The sequence below is a fragment of the Nanorana parkeri genome, unplaced genomic scaffold (genome assembly GCF_000935625.1).
Source record: "Nanorana parkeri isolate BGI_ZX_2015 unplaced genomic scaffold, ASM93562v1 scaffold837, whole genome shotgun sequence".
NCBI lineage: Eukaryota > Metazoa > Chordata > Amphibia > Anura > Dicroglossidae > Nanorana > Nanorana parkeri.
Window position 1 is genome coordinate 384,720 of NW_017307105.1, and position 22,222 is coordinate 406,941.

Sequence of the window (22,222 nt, forward strand, 5' to 3'; positions counted from 1 at the left end):
AGTTGTTTAGGTTTATTCTCATGTTACATAGTTTGGTAGCTGTACAATCAGATCGAATAGTGTAGGGCTGGCAACAGCTATGTAGTACAAGGGCCTGCCCAGGATTGCCACCTTTTCTTCAAGTGAAACCGCGAATACTCTAGCAACGCGCGCTGAATTTTTTTATTTTTGATAATATAGAGGGGAGGCAGCCAGCGGAGGGAGTAAGGAGACCGCCTATAGAGGACTTCAAATCCCAGCAATACATTATATAGCAATACAAAATAATATGAAGCTACATAATCTGTGTTGTTCTGGGTTGGGGCCCTGATGTCTCCAGGTGGCCTCTGCGGGCTCTCGGGTGGATGTGCGGGCTCTCGGGTGGATGTGCGGGCTCTCGGGTGGATGTGCGGGCTCTCAGGTGGGCTGTGCAGGCTTCCGGGTGGTCTGTGCGGGATTCCAGGTGGGCTGTCTGGACTATGGTGTCTTACCAGGGCTCCGCAGGTGGGCAGCACAGTGTCAGGAAGCCGGAGGAAGAGGAGGAAAGAGCAATGACAGATGCGGCTGCCGAGGGCCCCGGCAAGCGCAATCTCAGGCAGCCGCATCTGCCTGTAAATGAATCTTCCTCTGAGCTGTGGGCACAGGTTGCCCGTAGCTCAGAGGAAGATCCAGTTTCAGGCAAATGCGGCTGCTCGAGATCGCACTTGCCGGGGACATTGGCAGTCGCATCTGTCAGAAAATGTAAAGTGCCGGTGTCGGCACTGAGTGTCTTGTGCCCGCTGGCTGGACACCTGCACACAAGACTCCAAAATCAGGCTGTCCGGGCGTAAACCGGAGGGTGGCAACCCTAGGCCTGCCTGATTGCATACCGATTGCTTGGATTGATTACGTCGGTCCTCATATTACATAGTGTTGGTAAATCTAAAGTGGATTGTACAGAGATTGTATGGTCAGATTGTAACGTGTGTGGTAAAACCTTAGTGGGGGCTATAGACCTGAGGTGTTTTGTTGTGTCGTGATTTGGAACATCCTAGTGTTTTTGTGTGAAGTCTCGATTTTTAAACGATATCTATACATAGGAACAAACAAGTAATATGTTGTGTCCCCAATCATTAGACGGTACTGCAGGTACCCAAAATGATCTGTTCATCCTGCCAGAGTTCCAGCACCCTTGCAATGAACTGATATCACACACAATGTTATCAACCTTCTCAGCTATCGTCTGTGAACTGCAGAACACATCCCCCTTATGTTACAGAGATGAAGAGAGGGGGAGGTGATCTGCAGTCCTGTCCTACACTGATCCTCTATAGACACAGTACGGTGAGGGAGAGTTCTCAACACTGGAGCAGAGAGAATCTGGAGCAATTGTCCACAGTAACCAATCAGCTTCTCTCTTCTGTTTGTTCAGTTAAGCTTTGAAAATGGAAGAGAGAAGCTGATTGGTTGTCACGGTCAACTGCTCGAAATTCTATCTTCTGTAGTTATGAGAAAACTCCCCTAGTGAGTGATTGTCCCTCTCATATAATCAGCAATATAACACAGAATTTTATATCTCTTGTCTGACAGGTGCCATGGATAGGCGATGTTTTCATTGTGCATCCAAGTTCACTATCTTCAAAAAAGAGGTGAGTTTACCTGCCCGCTGTTAATGGTGATGTATTCTTTCAACAGACATTGGTACTGAACTCCCGTCACAAAAACTTAACTGTCGTGTTCCGCAATAGCCACAAAGAATATAATTTCACCTTGTGTGCGCCAAATGCCTTCGCAAACTGAGATATGACCTTGTAAATGTGGCTGTGACGTCATCACTGTGCTGCACGTAACCTGAGCAGAGCTGTGGGAGGGGCCTAGTTAATCGGGAAGCCAGGTGGCAAGTCATTACACGCCGCCTGGCTTCCTGAATGGGACTTTTTCAGTACTCGGTATCGGCGAGATCCGAAAAGATATATCGGTACTCGAACTCAAGACCGAAGTACCGGTATCAGTGCATCCCTAGTATATACGCAGCTTTAGAAGCCAATTAACCTACCTGTGTGTTATAGAAATCCAAATCTGCCCCTGAATGCAGGACTCCAGCACTGCAAGGCCATAGAGCCAACTACTCATGGATCATTCTGTAGAATTGAAGTGTTTTCTGCAATGAAATGTACAAAGACTCATGTTGGTGAGGTATATTTTTGTGTCTCTTTTGCAGTGTGGCTGTAAATCGTGCGGACGTGCCTTCTGTGCAGGATGTCTAGGATTCACTGCTCTTCTCCCTGCATATGGCAACACCAAGCAAAAGATCTGCAAGAAGTGTCATGAGTCTATCACCAGGTGAGCATGTGCAGCAAATGACCCTGAGCTGGCATGTATGGATCCAACTACGGCTCACACATATCATGTGTAAGAGTCTATAATTGAAGGGTTACTACACCTTTAATGGTATTAGATAAATAAAGTCCATATACTGTACGTCACATCTTAGATTAAAGGAGAACTATGAGGTGAGTGATTTTCACTCATTTTATAGTTCTAGCCGACCTGTAACAATGAGACTGTCACAGGTCGGCTCAGTAGATCGGGAAGTGAGCGAACACATACCGGCGTTCGCTCACTTCTCGATCCTGTCACGGCTCTCTGCCGTGACAGGGGAGGGGCTGAATTTCCCCCTCCCCGCTCCGATCCTCCAGTGCTGACTGGCGGAACCGAAGGGGGAGGGGTTGGTTCACAGCTGGGTCTGCCTATAGACAGGTAGAGCCAGCTGTCACTCACGCAGCTGTCACAGACTTACCCGGCTTACGCGGCGCGTCCTGTTGCTCCTGCGACGTGCCGTCCCAGCAACGGCGTCACGCCGGCTCCGCCCACGGGGCGCGGTCCAGGGGGTAAAAGTTCAGAGAGTTTGTCACTCGGCGTTCTCTCGTTGTGGAGTGCCGAGTGACGAACGTGAAACCGCAACCATCGGCATCTGTGAACCGCCGCTAGCAGCAGCTCCAGTTAACCACCCCAGCAGCTAGCTGAACCTTTCAGCAGGCAGGAGGGGAGCAGGAGGATCGGACATCCGGCACCCTTAATTCCTCTCCATACACTGTACCCAACTACACTACTAAGCGCAAGTAATCTGGATCTCACTATAGCAGTTCCGTTGATAACCAGTCAGCACTGTCATTACCCCTGTGCTTTTAGGGGTCGCATACTTGTCTGCCATTAACTGTTGCATACTGCTGCCATGAATGCCTGAATTGCTAATTGCTCACAATTCATTACCTCTGTGCATTGGGGGGTCGCATACTTGCTTGCCATTAACTGTTGCATACTGCTGCCATGATTGCTTGAACTGCTATTTGCTCACAACTCATTACCTCTGTGCATTGAGGGGTGCATGGCCACTTGTCGTTAACCTATTGATTACTGCTGCCATGAATGCATGAATTGTTATTCGTTTCCAAGCGATAGTCTTTGAGTTAACAGTCACACATTCAAAGAACGTTGCCTGCCAAACTCTAGGAGTTGACTGGTTCCCAGGTTGTTCCACAAACACCGCAGATAACCGGTGGATACAGCCCACCAGTCTCTAGCTAAGCTACAGCCTCAGGGCTACTTATTATTTCAAACGCAGTGGTATATGATGCGTACGGTTTACCTACCGCACTGAGTGTAATAGGGAGCCCTCACTGAACCTCCGCGTACAAACAAATTAGCATAAGTTCTGCAGCTGAGATCCAGTCCATTACATCAGCCTTGACAGCAGCTGGGCGGATCCAGACATAATTGTCGGGATCCGCTTCAGCTGCGGCGTCTCAGTATACTGAGCTTAGGGTGACGGGAGGACGCTAGCCCTAATCCCATAGTTCTTCTTTAAAGGAGAACTATGGGGTTAAGGCTTTTCCCCATAGTTCTCCTTAGGGTAACGGGAGGAGAACTATGATTCTCCTTAGGGTCCTCCCGTCACCCTAGGCTCAGTATACCTTTTTTTTTATACTGAGACGCCGCAGTAACCCGCGAGCTGCTGCTCGCGGTATACTGAGACGCTGAATCTGATCCCGACGATAATGCCGGGATCCGCCCAGCTGCGTGACTGACAGCTGGCTCTGCCTATCTAGAGGCAGAGCCAGCTGTACCCGCCCCCTCCCCCGTCCGTTCCGCCAGTCAGCGCTGGCGGAGCGGGGAGGGGGAATCCAGCCCCTCCCCTGTCACGGCAGAGAGCCATGACAGGATCGAGAGGTGAGCGAACGCCGGTATGTGTTCGCTCACCTCCCGATCTACTGAGCCGACCTGTTACAGTCTCATTGTCACAGGTCGGCTAGAACTATGAGGTGAGTGAAAAGCACTCACCTCATAGTTCTCCTTTAAGTTAAAATACTGCCCTTCGTTTTTAAAAACGATTTTTCCTTTTCTTACTTCTGTCGGCTCCCCCAGACCCTAACAGACGAGCACTTGGTTGCGAAAACTCAGCCTGCCTAACCCCACATGTGCCGTCCCCTTACTCTCTCACTAGAAAAACGCTGATCTCAGCAGCTGCTGCGAGAAAGAGTGGACTGCGAATGCGTGGTTAGGCAAGCTGAGTTCATGTAGCTGAGTGCGGGGAGGAGAGAAACTGTCACAGGCAGCCGAGCGCTGTGGAAGGACAGCGCAGTAAGCGGCCGGCGTCTCTCCTCTCTGAAACGCGCAGCCTCCTGTCACAGATCGGCAGAGCAGTGTGGGCGGAGACAGCCAGCGCTGTCGCAGCAGGCTGAGCTCCACTTGCTCAGCCTCCTGTGACAGCTGTCAGGATGCAGAGCGGTACAAGCAGTCCGTGATCACTGATTTGTACATAATTGAGGACAGAGTATGGTTACTATATCCTCAATTATGAATGAATGGGAAGTGATCTACATCACCTCCTGTTCATTCATGATTGTGGTTATAGTAAACACACTCTGTCCTCATGTTATGAATGAGCAGTAACACTCAGAGGATTCCTGTTCATTTATAACAGGGGCTGCAGAAAAAGAGATTGAGGGCTCAATCTCTTTTTTTATTTTAAAAGGGAAATCTCAGGGGTCTGTTTTAAATCCCTAATATTTCCCCAAAGCCCCTAAAAGTACAAAATAAAAATATTTAATAAAAATCAAATATTTTTAAAAATCTTAAAGTTAGAAAAAAAGAAATGTCCTGTTTCGGCCCGACATTTTTTTTTATTTTCAGTTTGGTTTCGGTATTAAAATTTTTATTTTGGTGAACCTCTAATATCTAAATATTTCAGCTTCTCTTATTTTTCTCCTATTTCAGTGGAAAGGATGATCAAAGAAACAGTTGCTCCAAATGGTCTCCACCAGAGAATTACAAGAAGTAAGTATTATTTCACGTTTTTTTATGTAACATTAACTGTGTCGATTAAATATTTAATTTGTTTTACAACATTATTTAAATACTCTTCATCACAGAGACCTGATGTGTACATTATCATATAAATGATGGTTGACATAACATTGATATATATATATATATATATGAGATGATGTATTTTAGAGATTTGTTTTGCACTTCCTTGGTGAGAGCTTCCAATGTATAAGATAAGCAAACAATACAAATGGATATATTCTATTTAATGGGAAAGCCAAGTAGGCCAGTCCACATAAACCCTCCTTACGTCTGTAACTGATAAAGGGATGTCAATACTTATAATAGTTCAATTTCTCACGGGGTTTTCTATGAAGCTTCTCATTTACCCACGTCATGATATAATGTAGCTAGTAGTAGGTCATCAGATCCAACTGAACTTGTTTAGTAATTTAGAAAAAGTTTTACTGCTTATTGAATTGACTTTCTCATCAAGAGATGTCACAATGTCAAACTAGCCATTGTAAGGATCACTAGATCCAAAGGATAAAATCAAAGCATTCACAACCACCTACAAAGCCATGCACAACCCTAATCGTCCCCTCCTCCAAAGACTTCCTGCTCTCTAGCTTCCTTGTCAACTCCACCCATGCTCGCCTCCAAGACTTCTCTAGAGTCTCTCCCATCCCTCTGGAATTGTCTACCACAACCTATCCGGCAGTGTCCTACACTGAAGACTCATTTCTTCAGGGAAGCCTATCCCACCTCAACCTAACCACGGAACTATTACTTTCTCAAACAATTCATCCTCGCACAGCTACCTCCTCATGTATCACTTGGCCCTCCCTTTTTAGATTGTAAGCTCTCACGGGCAGGGCCCTCCGTACCATCTTGTCTTGATTTGTATTGTAACTGTAGTGTCTTCCTTATATTGCAAAGCTCTGTGCAAACTGTTGGTGGTATATAAATCCTGTATTATAATATAATAATAATAATAATAATAAACGGGGTAGAGAATACTCATCTAATCTTGTGTTGCCATCTCACTGGCTGGTTGACTAAGTTGCTGCTCCCTTGCTGGCACCTTCTGCAGATTGTTCAATCTCCGTCTGCAAGAAAGCAACAACTTAGTCATCCATCCACTGAGGAAGCAACACATGGAAGCAGCAGAGTATTTTTTTTAAACATTCAAACATTTTTATTGAAAATTTCCAAGTGCCCCACAGGTGTTACGGTGTACAGTACAGTCATACAACTCAGAGTGGGCTGTTCATGTTGAATCTGTTGAGTTCATGGAAATGAGTTGAGGTAGTATAATGGATCCAGATGGACCACGTTGCTCTGAACTTTTCCTCACCCAACTTTTTGAGGGAGGCATTCAGATCTTCCAGTCATAACATCGAGCACTTTGACCAACCAGAGAGATGCTGGGAGTGTGGTGGTTTCCTTTCCAGAGCCTGAGGAGCACCTCCCAAAACGGTTGCTCCCCACCAAAATGAGTTACCATGACTTCAAACAATATGCTAGGTAGGGATCCCTGTACTAATCAGCTGTCGAAATTTGCTGGAACTAATTCATTGTACCCTAGCTGCATTGAGCAGGTGTATTGTGAGAGAGGCTTTATTGGAGGGATTCAGAAGAGCATTGAGGTGAAGGAGGTAGGTAGCTGGGTGTGCCCCAGGGCGTGACCTGTAAAACAACATATGGTACCTCCCACCATGACCCAATAGGGCCTATTTGGTCTCATTCCCAGAAGATGTGGAGCATCACATTGAGGTGTTCTACACAACACCAACATGTCTCTGGGAATTGACTGTTCAATTCATATCGAGTAGTGGGGACCCTGTACCAGTGAGAGAGGACTTTTGTATAGATGATTTTTGTGGAAACATAAGTAGTTTCTCACATTGCATGGATATAAAGATTATGGAGAGGGCTGATTGCCATTTTTTGTTTTAATCAACAGAGGGGTAAAGTCATATGGAGGAGCTATCAGTTCTTTGTAGAGAAGCAATAGGGTGTCTCCTACTGGGGTCACAAGTCTACAGATGTTCTCGAGGGCAGGCTAAGTGTCCGACCCAAGTCAGGCAGGGGAGTATCTTAGTTTCTATTAGTGCTGTTGCTAGTGAGTTGTTGTCAGCAACAGAATCGCATGTATGACAGTGCTAATTGCAGTAGACTTTGTCAACCAGATATTAGGTTACTGTAGCTAACTGACAAAATGTTGATACAATTTGCACATCGTCATTGCACATTGCACTACCTTAATAAACAAGTAAAGGTCAAATTAGCGTTTTCTAATCTAATAAATATATATATTATTTAGCTTTCATTATGATGAGCCAGAACTGCAGGTCTGTGTAATATTAAGTTCTTATAACGTTCTCACTATGAAAAACCAGGTTTATAAAACTTATTTTTATTATTGTATTTATGATATTTCTATTACTTATAGTCATTGGATGACGATGTTGACATTTCTTGAAGCCTGACATTTCCTGAACATGTGCAAAACCGAATAAGGAAATAATTTCTTGGGGGGAAAAAAAATCAGTAAGGCTAATCAAGTTCTATTTCAGGAGAGTGGCAGCCTTTGAAGCCAAACAGAGTCAGCAAAAGGTGATACAGATGGGGCCCGGATTGCCACATGGAGGGACAAATCTCAACTTTCAGGGTTTGTCAGCAGAAGATAGAGCGATAGCTGAACGCCTGGAGAAACTCAAGCAAGAAACTAAACCTAGTGAGTCGAAATGTCTGGAGTTTTCTGTTCGCAGCAATGCTACTAAAGAAAAAGCTGCATTTATTTATAACCTATAACTTTATTTGCCATTAGAAGTTAGTGTACAACACCCGATACATATTCATCACCCTTTGTACATACTTTCATAGTGATTAGGAGCTGTGAACCTGAGGCAACTACTGAATGTACTGCTTCAAGTTCTGCCATACATGCAGAACTACCTCTGTTCTATCAAAATCTCATAGAGTATTCTTCCTAAGCTGCTGCTTCACACGCTGTATATTGTAACCAAACAAGGCCATAAAGCAGAACCCTACCCAAAATGTAATTTCACTGGAAGGAGAATAGAGTACCTCATGTGAGACGGGACCCTGCACAGCCTGATTTTAGTACCACTTGTGGCAATCAGATGGAAATGTGGCTGTAGGTGGCAATAAGTAGCTCTTTTGTCATCCAGATCTTGGATGACAAACCTATTGCTACCTATTAAATGACTGTCCTGAAAAAAGCGTGTAACCAGTGAAGTCTTAAGCTGCTAACTTTGAACACTAGGACTGTACTGAGACTATTATAGTGTAATCAAGTGACTGATCAGCAATTTGCACAACTAAAGTCTTCAGCACTAAGGATGGGCTCGGGCGTGTTCGCAGCCCAGGAAGCTGACAGCGCGCAGCGCCAATCACAGGCACTGAGACATTTCCCGATCTCTGCAGCTGCGGACCGGGCAAATGTCTCAATACCTGTGATTGGCGCTGCACGCTGTCAGCTTCCTGAGCTGCGAACACGCCCGAACCCTTTCTTATTCAGCACCCAGTGGCCATCAGGAATGCACATCTGTAGGAGCAGAGTCCAACTGACTCTGGGGGTCAAAGGTAAAAAATTTAATTGCGTGTTGTTTGGGATGGGGGGTTAGTGATGCTTTTATATACTTACATTACATTTCAGCATTAAACACATGGCTCAACACCTCAGAAGCACCTGAAAGCACAATGCATTTGGCTTCTGAGTGAGATGCCTGTGTGGATGAGTGCCATGCTTGACATCTGTCTTTTCTTGTGCAGAAACCATTGCCTCAACAGCAGAAATAGAATCCAGAGTGCGAGCTCTACAGAAAGGCACACAAGGCCCTGTTCCTTCTCTACAGGAAATTGAAGACCGACTAGCCATATTGCAAGGGAGGACGCCTCCATCCAGAACAACCAAGCCGGTATTAAGTGTGATATTTCCTTTTATGCTTTCAATTAAAACAGAGCAGTCTTGAGAATTTAACAACTCGGCAGGTAACTCCAGTGAGAGGTGAAAGTTAATGGACATCAGTTTAGTTTTTTTAATGAAACTTATTAACTACGTAACTATATAATTCTGCAACCTAGTTAAAACTAAATTGCATTGTTTAGTTGTTTAGTATCTTTCTTGGGAAATACCAACTGTAAAATTCTACCATCTTCACCCACCCTCTCTCTAAGCGTTAAATACCTTGGCGAGAGTCATTACACTAAATGGCACAAAATCATTTAAATGTATCCTCATGAGTTTGTCATACATATTGGGAATTGCCATATAGTATACCGGCTAGAATGACATACTCAAACACCATTTAATTTCATATATTATGTATGTATGTATGTATGTGTGTGTGTGTGTGTGTGTGTATATATATATATATATAAAAAAAAATAGTGTGGTCAAAAATTAAAACATAACAGTATTGTGTGTCTTATTTCTTTTAATGGACTGATAGTGAACTGTCCAATCATAGGTATAAAAGGTAATTATGCGGTAATAACTCGCCAATTTACAGGGGGGGTCATTACATATATATAAATATACACACAGCGTTTTGTTCATTTTGTAGCTTCATCAACCAACAGATACTCAGCCACAAGGTAAAAAAAATATGTATAAATAAAGATATTTGCTTTTCCATCAGTCTTTTGAGATGTATGTAGTAGAGAAAAATGTCATGATTTATAAATCGGGACTGAAAATATTTTTTTATATTGTGAAAAATATAAAAGATCAGGTCACGTCGGTTAAATAGACACCAAACATGTCAAGCTTTAAAATTGCGCGCACCCGCGACATCGCAGAAAACGACGGCAACCAAAATTGGCCATAGGCGACACTTTAAACGTTTTTACCGCTCATCAGTTTAGTGTTATCAGTGATTGATGGCCCTAGACTTATTGCTCTCACTGCGACGTTCGCGGCGATATGTAACATGTGCGGCGTAATGGGCGCAATCGTCTTTTTTGCACGTATGCGCCCCCGACGCATGTTTGCATGCGTGTATGTATGGGTGGGGACTTTAAAACATTTTTTTTTTCTTTAATTATTTTTTATGTGTAACTTACATTTTTTTTTGGGGGGGGGGGACTTAAATTTTTTTTTTTTTTCACTAAACTTTATCGCTATCACATACGGGGGCTAATAAAACCCCCCTATGTGATAGCAAAATATGTGACAGGTCCTCTTTATGGAGACATCAGGGGTCTCCAAGACCCCTAATGTCACCTAGGACCCCCCAAAAGAAGCTGATGAAGCAGAGATCTGCTCCATCAGCTTCTTTGCAGCTTCTGAAGCTGGAGAGTGACACAAGAATGCGGAAGTGATGTATTATACAACACTTCCGCATTCTTTCAGAGGAGAGGGGACCGGAGGGAGCTCGTGTACCGAGCTCTCTCTGATCCCCTGTGTCACAGGCGACATGCTGATCCCGGGCTCGCACCGGGCACAGCGGAGCCCGGGATCAGCGGGACAACAGCGGGGGGGGACCGCGGAGGGGGGGGACACCCGATCGGCACCCCATACATGCGATCGGCCGGCTCTACAGCCGGCGGATCGCATGTATATTAACGGGCATCGCTGCCCGTTTTTACATTCCGGCCATTTCCCGCTCGCGTGCGCCTGATGGCGCGCGCAAGGGGGCGTGTCTGAGCGGACGTCTAGAGACGCCCGCTCAGATCGAGAGAGCTCCTGGCCGGCCGTTTTTTTACTACGGCCGGCCCGGAGGTAGTTAAAGTGACACTAAATTTAGGAGTTAAACCTTAAAAGTGCATTCAGATACCTTAACCATTAGCAAAAATGTATCTTATTTGTGCATCACTCGGCTTTAGAACTTCAAATCATCTCTGAATTGGTGCTGACACTGTCCTTCCTTCTGGAGGGTGGCTACTTTTGTTCCTCATGGTCGCTGTGTGTGTTGTAAAGTAGCCACCACTCCAAGTTCACTCCCGTGATGGACCTCAATCTCAATACAAATGAGTAAGATAAACATGAGATTGTAGCCCATCACGAGAGCAAACCAACAAATAAAAAAAAATTCCAGAGTTCTCCTTTAAATAAGTAGGGAATACTTGGAGGACAATTTGTAAATCATCCGCTCAGCCATAAACTGAGTGAATGCCGTTCACATGGTACTCCCGCCACTATGATGGAGATGAGGAGCATAGGAAATTCATGTGCTCCAAGGCTCTATCTATTGGCAGGAATGTAGTTCAAATGTTGTTCGCCCAGCGTATTGATTATAAATCATCCCCTTGATGTGTCCTTTTCGTATATTTTACTATTATTTGGTCGTGTATTTTTGTGGCACAGACTTCACTGTTCTACCACCCACTAACAATCTGAACAAAGTTGATCAAATAGACAGCAGAACTGTCGCTAATACGGAACTAGACGCAGAACAGCTGGAGAGGGAGAAGGATCGGATTTTAAGAGAAGCAGCAGTAGAATTGCAAGATGAGAATACAAGACAAGAGAAAATGTTGGAGATTGCAAAGAGGCTCGCAGCACTACAAGGCAAAGATCCCAACAAAGGTAACACATAATGCATAAAAAGCCTCGTTTGTCCTGTTCAGCACAGCTCAAATTTCATCCAACTGAATAAGCCAAAATTCGATCCGTGGGCAGCCCTGCTGCTGCCACCCGGCTTTACAAAAAATTACTTTTCAATTGAATTTTTTTAAAGGAGCCAGAAGCAAAAATGTAAGCCAGACAGTGACTGCAACCCATCAATTGCATTCACTGTTTGGTATTTTGACAGCGGTGGGCACTGGCTGGTAGGAGAATTTTTAAATAAATCAGCTAAGTATGGCACACATTTTTGACCGAACAGCGACTGCAGCCAATCAGATAAAGTCGCTGTTAATGTATTGTGACAGCAGGAGAGAATCCTCTGTTCACGTCTAGTGTGGATGGAGGAATCTGTTAGATTTCCACCAGGACTCCCAGTGAGTTAGATGGCCACATTATGCAGCTCTTTACATTTTATTCATTCACATCAGTTACTGTTTACTAGCTGTAAATATTTTACCTGATCATCTGCTTTAGTGATTATTATAATAGCTTGTGACCTTGTCACTGATTGTAACCATGTAAACAGGAGGCTGATATCAAGTCAGATTTGATACTTTTGCTAATTATATGCAAAATTAAATTTTTTAACAATTATGTAACTGGATGACATGCGTGGTTTTTTTTTTTACATCTAACTCCCCCGGGACTTACAATGTCAGCTGCCTGACTGGCGATCTGCTAAGGCCTTGTTCACACCAAGCGCAGAGCAGAGCAGCTGCAGACCGGATCAAAACTGCGTCCAATGTATTCCAATGGTATTTTTTGCTCCAGTTCATATCGCAGCGTGCAGTTCCAGAGCAGGTCCCGAGCAGGTGAAAAAACTGCAGCAGGCCCTATTTTACCTGCTCTGGATCTGGAAACGCACTGAAAGCCCATGTTAAACTAAAAAAAACAGCCCGGAACGCATCAAAAACGCAGCACAACCTACTGCACTGCGTGTGCAGAAACCTGAGCGGATCTGCATTTGGTGTGAACAAGGCCATAAGCTGCTAATCATATACCAGTTGTATTCTGTATCATTGCCGGCGTTTTTAAGCCCTGATGAAGGGGGACTTCTAGTAGTACTGTGGTGCTCTCATTCTTACCTGCATTCAGTCTTGTTTGTCAGTTTCAGTTTGCAGTTTTTAATTTACAGTAACTGTGGACAACATCAAACTGCCTGACAGTGATGAAGAAACTGAGGAAGAAGGTGTTCAGAGGATCCTGAAGCAGGTAAGACTCTGTTATCTCTCTCACTCCCTGGCAATCCTAGAGAGTACTGTCCTATGAACAGCACTAGGAAACCCTGAGACTGTATTGTAAAGTACATGGTAACCTGCAGGAAACTGATTAGAAAATCCACAAATGTGTGGCCCCTAATAAAATTTGTGTAGCACGTGAAGACATGTAAAATCCCATGAGCTGCATGCCTTTATGGAACATGTAAAAATTAAATATCGGGGGCGTGGCTTGGCTATGGCGGCGTGAAGACGTGTTTTGCTCGAGCTCTGCAACTATCTGGGACTTAACAGTTGATCTAATCATCCTACACCACTGCTTTTGATGTTGACAAAGACTAAAACACGTACCGGCAACACCGAGCGGCCTCCGACATCCCTGCAGCGATACCTCACTTCTCCAGCCGCCTCGACGCGCAGCTCCTCCAAATCTGCCATGGCCCAAGCGACTCAATGGTGGAGACCCGATCAGCTGGTTACCCAGCCCCCTCATAACAGTACCAACCGTCGCTTAGCAACTGTTGTTTGTTTGTTTGTTTGTGTCTTCCCCCTTTCCCTACACTACTCCCTTGCCCGCCCAGCTTACGTCTCACTCTACCCACCTAAACTCCTAGGAACCTCCCTCACCCTCCCTAATCCAGCTCTCTACCTACTACACCACACTACCATCTCCCTAAAATCCTACAAACGCTCCCTGATACGCCACCTCATCAACGCCGCCCGGGCATGCATTGCGGCCTTATGGCGGAAACCTGAACCCCCAACAGTAAACCAATGGCTAGACAGGATACACGAGATTTATCTCATGGAGGATCTCACGAGTTCCCTTAACAACACTCCTGCTAAATTCAGAGCCACTTGGTTTTACTGGATCGACTTTCTCTCCTCCCCGGCCTATACGGAGCTGTGTCAGGGCCCTGACGCTTGATACCCTCTACCAACCTGAACCCTAGTCTAGACCTCCCTTCCAACTTCCCAATGGGATGTGTACCCACCCCATCTTTGACCCCCCCTGTATACCTGCCTAACATACCCGGACCCCACCAAACTGCTCCATACTACTTAACAAGCAGTTAACATATCTCCGCACCACTCCCTGAGCACAGTGACATGCTGAAGACTCTGGTCCGCCGACCCCCTCCCCCTCACCTGTCCCATACCCTCGAGGGATTGTCAGCAACCCCCAGGTGGGACGGTATGTCTGTAACTAATGGACCTGGACGGATCACCAACTCCCCCCCCCTACCCCTCTCTTCCCCAGTCCTGGCCATTGGCTGGGACATAAGTTTATCTGTTTGTTCGTTTATACCTGCCTGAGAAAGACCTATCTCAGCCCCTGAGCGGGCGACGTATAACACTGTGTACTGATTGTGTACGATATACTCTCGTGGCCCTTGGGGGCAAATGTTGTGTATTGTGCTTTTTTGTTGCTTACTTGTTTTGTATGTGAAAAAAGAAAAATAATGTTTGAAATAAAGAATTTATAAAAAAAAAAAATTAAATATCGCTCTTGCATTGTTAATGGCACCCCAAATGCATCAAGCAAAGCGCACTTTTTTTGTACACAAAGTTGCTCAACAAATGTGCAAAAAAAGCGTTGCATAAACTTGTTTGCTGCCTTTTGATGTGAATGGACTGCCCTATGTCCACGTGAGCCAATTGTGCATAAACACAAAGCGTGACGATGCACTTTGCAAGTGTGCGTGGGGGCTCACAGTCAAATATGATAATCGTGCCAATATGCAAGTTCTCTGGTGTTCTTCATTCTTCAATGTTTATCATTTCTGCTCCAAATGTGTGTGAAGACCACCCAGAAAAGTTATTGGTGCTGACACACGATTCTGAACAGACTGCGAGGGAAGATGGATGCCCAGGGAAACACCTCAGCAGCAAATATCTTTGTGTTGCATCAAAGTAACCCATCAGATTTCAACTTTTTTTTTCTCCATCTATCATTTGACTGCAAGGTTGATTCTGATGTATTGATGAGTCTGTATAGATACGTGTTGCATTCTCCATATATTCGTTGTACAGTCTTTTACTGCTTGTGGAAATGTTTACAGCTAGCTGAAGAAAGTGCTCTGGATGAGGCGAGTGGCTACAATATTCCCCCCCAACAAAGTAGAACTGAGGATACCAAGGGAAGAGTTCAAGCAGAAAAGAAACTTCCCTCATCCCAAATGGTATGTTGTATATTGATTTTATTCTGCATGAATTAGATGAAACTAAATAGTTATATAGTGACGTTACAATAGCTGTGTCTTCCTATCATCCTTCTGCTTAGAATGTGTTCTGTTATCAAGCCTGGAATGGGAGAAATAGAGTATGAGGCTGCCATTGCTCTGTTTCTGACATGCTATTTCCCTGGCTATCATGCTTCAGGGCTTTCTGAATCACTGATCTGGAACAAGTGTAGGGAGATCATTGATCTGAATAGTGCTGAAGCCAGGGAAAGCTTAGAAAGGGGTCAGTGATGGCAGAGTTCATATAGTTCTCTCAGTACAGGTATCCTTTAAATTACTGCTGTGTCATTTACAAACACTAATGGCTCCAAGGTAGGTTGGAAGTCTTCAGGGAAGTCTCCTTCCTCCTACCTCCCATACTGTGGGTAGGACACAGTGGGGAGAACCCTTGGGAGGGAGGTGATCCTCCTTTTTGGTATTGGTTGCTGGAGTTTGTAGTGCCTCTTACTAATACAGGTTTGGTATGTGTTATGTGTTGTTTCTACCAGTGGATGGCTGATTGGAGGCAAGGGCTGCAGCTCAAACAAATTTTCAATCTGCGAAGCAGCAACCACAGACAATTAAGCAACCAAATTACTCCTTCCTACACTGATATAATTAGTGGTGCACAGCAGTATTGGGGATTGTTTCTCCAATTTCACACTCTTTAACAACCTCCTTTTTGTTGTTGAAATACATAACAAGCGTTATCAGCCTAGTGTGGCTTTGTACTTGCATCAGGCCTTTGGGTCATAGGCAGCAGCCGATCTGTATAAGCAAGGCAAACCTAGCTCCTGTAACAATTGCTTTACAGACTCCTTTGATAATAACATTGGGGTGTGTATGAGCACTTTAGGCTTATTTTACGCCATTTTTTTTGTGCACACTCCTTTGGTTCAAGATGGTTCACAAGGAGAGACTGAGCATAATGTTCAGATCCTGCAATATTATCTGACAGGCTACAATACCAAAACTCTGAATAGTGCTGCCGACATACTGTGGTTTATATACGCTCATTAACATATGCAGATGTTGGACCTCTGATTGCACCAGCACAGTGCCTCAGGGCTTAGAAAGTTTTCTTTTTTTTTTGGTTGCTGTTGATTTACCGCCTGGTCTGGGCTTGTTGTGAGCTCACAAGCTGGAGGGCTATGATTGCTCTCACCTGAGTGGGGGCTAGATAAAGGTGCCCACACACCTTGTGATAATCGTACAATAATCGCGGGAAATCCCGCCATCGTACGATTATCGCAAGGTGTGTGTAAGGCGTGCGGCCATTTCTACTGTACGGTCGCACGACTTATCTTTCCAGCATGTTCGAAAACCAGCCGAGAATCGTACGATTTTCGGCTGGTTTGTAGCATGATCGTGAGATAACTGCCGCACGGGCCGGTGTGCGCAAGCGCACACTGCCCTTCAGCATTGCGTTCATCGGAAGCTCACCCCTCAGCGGGGCAGGCTTGCGATTATGGCAAGTACGATCTGCCTGTCCAAGATGGGCAGATCGTACGTTGTTTTAATTACCTTACAACCATTGCAAGACAAAAGTCTTGCGATGGTTGTAAGGTGTGTGGCCAGCTTTAGGTTGCTTCAGCCCTGATTAAGTTAACTTCACTTTTCTTTTACTTGCTTGTTAGGGCCCATTCACACCACATCCAGAACTAGACCAGAATCTTCACTAAACTGTGTGGATGGAGAAATCTCCCACTGGGCCAATCTTCAGCATCTTGCTCGTCGGCCCCGCTGGCTGTCAAAAAACCTGAACAATGCCTTCATCCAATCCAGATTGTTCAGGTGTTTTGAAAGCCAGCGTGGCCGACCATCTGACCATAGAAAAGCTGCAGATAATCTATAGGTGTTTGTCCAGCTTTATACAGCTCAGAGTGTGCAGCGCTTTCACACTCCATGATGAGGGCCTTTAGCTGGATTAGTACTTTTTTATCTCACCTGGATAGAAGCTATATATGTATAAACATTTAGTGGCTGTAGAGTGAAGGGTCATGCAGCATCCATTGCCATATGCTGACACGGCAATAGAAGTCTTTCTCTTGCCTACATGTCTTGCATTGGTATGACTATACTATCTGCAAAGTATCCAATTTACCTCTTTAACCGCTTCCCGGCCGGCCTTTGTAATTAAACGGCCAACCGGGAGCTTCCTGGATGTGAGTGGCTGTCTAAAGACAGCCTGTTAGCCCCGCCCACTCGTGCACACCGCACTGCCGCGAGCAAGAATTTAAAAACAGGCAGCGATGCCTGTTTACATACAAGCAATCCTCTGGCTATAGAGCCGACGGATCGCTTGTTTGAGGTGCCGATCCAGGCTATAGACGTTGCCCGGTGCTACTTAGAAGTCAGTCACCCTTGGAGGAAATCCAAGAATATTTGGCCTGGTCAGGGCCTAATGAAAGCTGCAAAGCAGCATAACACCAATGACTGGTGACTAAAGGTGCCCATAAACCTTACGATTATCGTACGATAATCGTATGCTATCGACTTTTCGTACGACAATCGTAACGTGTGAATAGAGTGCCCAACCGATAGTACTGTACAATCATACGACAAAAGTCGTACGATTAACATTTTACCGCAAGTCGTCCAGGTGTTTTTTTTTTTTAAAACTATCGCTAATTGAACCTTTCTATAATCGGGGCAGGATGGGGCCGTCGTACGGCGGTTCGATCATCGGATGAAAAGTTTTGTCCGATAATCGTAAGGTGTATGGGCACCTTTTTAGGCTATTGACCTGTCATCCTCCCAGAGGACTTTTCGGCATTCTCCAAAAGGGTGTAAAGGTGCCCATACACCTTACGATTATCCGACGATTTTCGTATGCGATCGACTTTTCGGCCGATAATCGTATGTGTGCATTGCAGTGTCCGACCGACAGTACTGTACAATCGTACGACTTTTGACGGTCAAGCATGTTTGAAAACTTTGCTAGATCATACGGTTTTCGCAAGGTTGCTGGCATTTCCGCCCGTCAAAAGTCGTACGATCTACACTGCGCTTGCGCTAACGAAAATACGGCAAATCAATTACCGCATTTCGTCCAGGTGCTTTTCGTTAATTGCGGCTAAATTAATCTTGCGATCATCGGGGCAGGATGGGGCTGCCGTACGAAAATCGTACGACTATTCGATCATCGGATGAAAAGTTTTGTCCGATAATCGTAAGGTGTATGGGCACCTTTTAGTCTTCTTGGAGGGGGAGAGCTGAGATTTCCCAAGAGCATATCTGGAAGGCAGCCGCTAGGTCCAGTGCCAATCTCTTTTATTGCACTGCGGAGACCAGTCTTTTGGCAGGAAGGAGGCTCTTGGAGGTTTTTTTCCATGGTTATTAATATGATTCAGCCCGCTTTTGGGTGAAACCCGTCCGAATGGAGGACCCAAGTAGGGCTTTGCTTTGTGTTCGGAACAATAAAGTTTTACTACACTGGATATTTCAGTGTACAGCCGGTCCCTTTCTCTTTTGTAGTTATTGGTTCAGACTGTTTTTTATTTGTTGTCATTTTCGAGTTCTTTGCACCAATTTCGATGTGTGTGTCTTTATGTGTTATTCACTTTTCATCATCATTTCGCAGAATAAACCACCTGCACAGAATCCCCCTGCTAGACCTGTAGCTGTAAAAGCACAAGTAGCAGACAGCGATGAGGAGGAGCTGCCCTGGTGTTGTATCTGTAATAAGGACGCTGTACTGCGCTGCCACGGCTGTGATGATGATCTCTATTGTAAGAGATGTTTCAGGTATTGTTCTGTCTTTTTTTCCCTATTCTAGTTTCGTTTACCAGAAATGCACATTTAGGGCTTGTGCAAATGGGTGTCATATAGTGTTTCTGTCTTCACGGAACTGAAGACGGTCCTATTGTGTTCGGAGGGCCCATCCACACAGTGTGTAAACATCAGTAAACTCAAGCCTCCTTCAGAACTGTAAAAATTACAATAGCAAAATTTGCATCTGAGTTCAGTAATTTACACATGTATGCAAATACATGCCTCTAAACACATGTACACGCATACATTTAATAAAATTGTGTGGAAGTGTTTGACATATTTACATGCTGAACAGATACTTGCGTGTCTATACATCTATATGTACACACAATTGGGGGGAATTTATTAAAACTGGAGCAGACAAAATCTGGAGCAGTTACCCATGGCAACCAATCGGCGTCTCTCTTCAGTTTGCTCAGGTAGGATTTGAAAATGAGGCAGAGAAGCTGATTGGTTGCAGTGCAAATCTGCTTCAGATTTTGTGTGCTCCAGTTTTGATAAATTCCCCCCAAACACTTCACTGACCAATTCATGCCTTTTGTACACAGGAAACATCTGCCAGCACTGTCCTGCATAGATGATAAGTCTTTCATTATGCCTGTGTGCATACATATTAGGGATACACTGATGCTGTATTTTCCAGACCAAGTACCGATACTTTTCCTCAAGTACTCAACTATACCAATTACCGATATATCATTTAAAAAATTTTTTAGTGTGCTTGACAGTTTTTCTAAAATAATACAGACTAATGATTTGAGGACAGTGGTGGAGCACCAGGGCCTGGTCGCAGCTGCAACCACTGCGATCTTGGTCGTTCTGCCACTAACTCCAAGCTGTAGAGGGACTACAAATCCCTGCAATACATTATACAGCAATGCAAAATGGCACCAGCTATAGAGGACTACAAATCCCAGCAATATCATATACAGCAATGCAAAATAATACCATCAGCTATAGAGGACTACAAATCCCAGCAATACATTATACAGCAATGCAGAATAATACCATCAGCTATAGAGGACTACAAATCCCAGCAATACATTATACAGCAATGCAGAATAATACCATCAGCTATAGAGGACTACATATCCCAGCAATACATTATACAGAATAAAGCAAAGGGCAGAGACAGCAGGCAATATTTCTAATGTAGCTGTGGCGTTCAGGTTCAGTTTTGCTGCACCTTAACTGTACATACTCTGTGCTGGGTGCCGGCCTGATGTCTCAGTAGGGGGAGATGAGCGGAGGGTCTCAGTAGGGGAGATGAGCAGAGGGTCTCAGTAGGGGAGATGAGCAGAGGATCTCAGTAGGGGAGATGAGCGGGGGGTCTCAGGAGGGGGAGATGAGCGGTGGGTCTCAGGAGGGGGAGATGAGCGGTGGGTCTCAGGAGGGGGAGATGAGCGGTGGGTCTCAGGAGGGGGAGATGAGCGGTGGGTCAGCCGGCAGAAGTGCTGTAAACAGGCACCACGTGGTTCCACAGAAGACTGCCACGAGGTCCCCAGCAATCGCGGGACCTAAGGCAGCCGCTTCAATTGGAATAATTAAAGCGCAGGTATCGGTTTTAGGTATCTGAGCATTTGCACGAGTACTTGGGCACCAATACCAATACTGGTATTGGTGCATCATAAATGAATACCCTTGACTACTGCAGCCATTATTCCCATCATCACTACTATTTTATGATTTTTAATTTAGAATTTTTGTTGCCTTGGTGCTTCCAATGTTTATCAGGCACGTAACTTCCATTATTCTTTTTACCACTATTTTAGGGAGGGACATGATACATTTGACCAGGAGGAGCATCAGACATCCACTTATCGCCCACCACAGAAGAAAAAAGGAAGATAATAAAATTTACAGTTACGGGACTTCATCTGTGCATTCAAGACCTGTATGTGTCTCCACAGCAGATGTGGCTGTAGCCTGCAAAAAGTTATTTCTTTCTGACAGCTTTGGAAGTCACCCACCTGGTGCGGGCCTTTTAGATACACTAATTGGTATTTAAAAGCAGATGGGTCGAGTGCACTGTGGAGTCTGCGTCTGGATTGGACTAGGTTTCTTTTTTCCTGACCGTTATACTGACCAGATTTCGCACCTTGACAATTCCTGACCTCTACGTTACCAGTCCTCGCTATGCAATAGCTTGTATGGAGTGATGGCGGAGCTTATTACTAGGAATGGCTTATACGTATGCTGTTTGCTATACTGGGATATGCACCTTTTATGTAACCTGATAATGATACTTTTGTTTTTTGTTATGTGTTGAAAAATGTAATACAAATTTTGTTTTAAAAAAAAAAAGTCTGGAAAATGTGCCTTAAGCTCCACCTGCTGGCTTAGAATGGGAATACAGAATATTAATATGCACTAGGTAATATTTAATTGACATATAAAAGAGGAAAAACAATTTTAAATTGTCTTTTTTCTTTTTTTCATCCTGACCATAATAAAGAAAGAAATTAAAGAACTAAAGACTACCTATACATACCTCCCATTAAACGATGTGACATCTGCAGGCTCCCTCCCTGGAACTGACATTGTCTATTCTTCTTCCAGGCTCAGCATTTTCTGATTGGTTGACCTGCAATGTACACTAAGCTGAATGTGCAGTTTAAGTTTGCAAGGCTCCTGATTATAAATTAGCCCACATTATAGCATTTGCACAGTGTATGGATGTGTGAACGTTGTTTACAGTGCATTACTGCCACTAGATGGAGCCAAGGAGCACAGGAATTTAAATGTAAGTGAATGGGAAGTAAGGAAGTTAGGTTCCAGGCCTCTCTCAAAAATTACCTAACTGTTATAATACTCTATATTTTAAGCTTTGAAATTAATGTTTTGAATGCTAAACAGTATCAGAGCCAGGAGAGACAGCCAGGAAAAAGAGTAAGGAGAGACAGCCACTGAAGAACCTCCATATGTCTTAAGTGTGCCTCTGTGCCACCAGCATGAACTTATGTGCCTCTGTATCTAGAAGGGTGCCCCTATCGTCGCTCTATGCACCTCCATATCTCCAAATAAACTTCTATATGCCTCCACATCTCCAAGTGTACCTCTTTTCTCCTTCGCATCTCCTCCGTATCTCCAAGTGTACCCCTGTTCGCCTCCATATCTCCAAATGT

At 44.6% G+C, this 22,222-nt stretch overlaps 1 protein-coding gene across 1 annotated transcript; it reads left to right on the forward strand.

Annotated features, from left to right (window-relative positions):
* Positions 1-1,544: 1,544 nt before the first annotated feature.
* Positions 1,545-20,969, forward strand: ZFYVE19 (zinc finger FYVE-type containing 19). The gene is made up of 12 exons (XM_018565357.1): positions 1,545-1,607; positions 2,180-2,301; positions 5,236-5,295; positions 7,866-8,026; positions 9,088-9,233; positions 9,882-9,925; positions 11,515-11,543; positions 11,624-11,845; positions 13,020-13,096; positions 15,165-15,284; positions 18,907-19,070; positions 20,870-20,969. The coding sequence occupies exons 1-12, from the start codon at positions 1,554-1,556 to the stop codon at positions 20,946-20,948; spliced, it is 1,278 nt and encodes a 425-aa protein (XP_018420859.1). The 5' UTR covers positions 1,545-1,553; the 3' UTR covers positions 20,949-20,969.
* Positions 20,970-22,222: the final 1,253 nt, after the last annotated feature.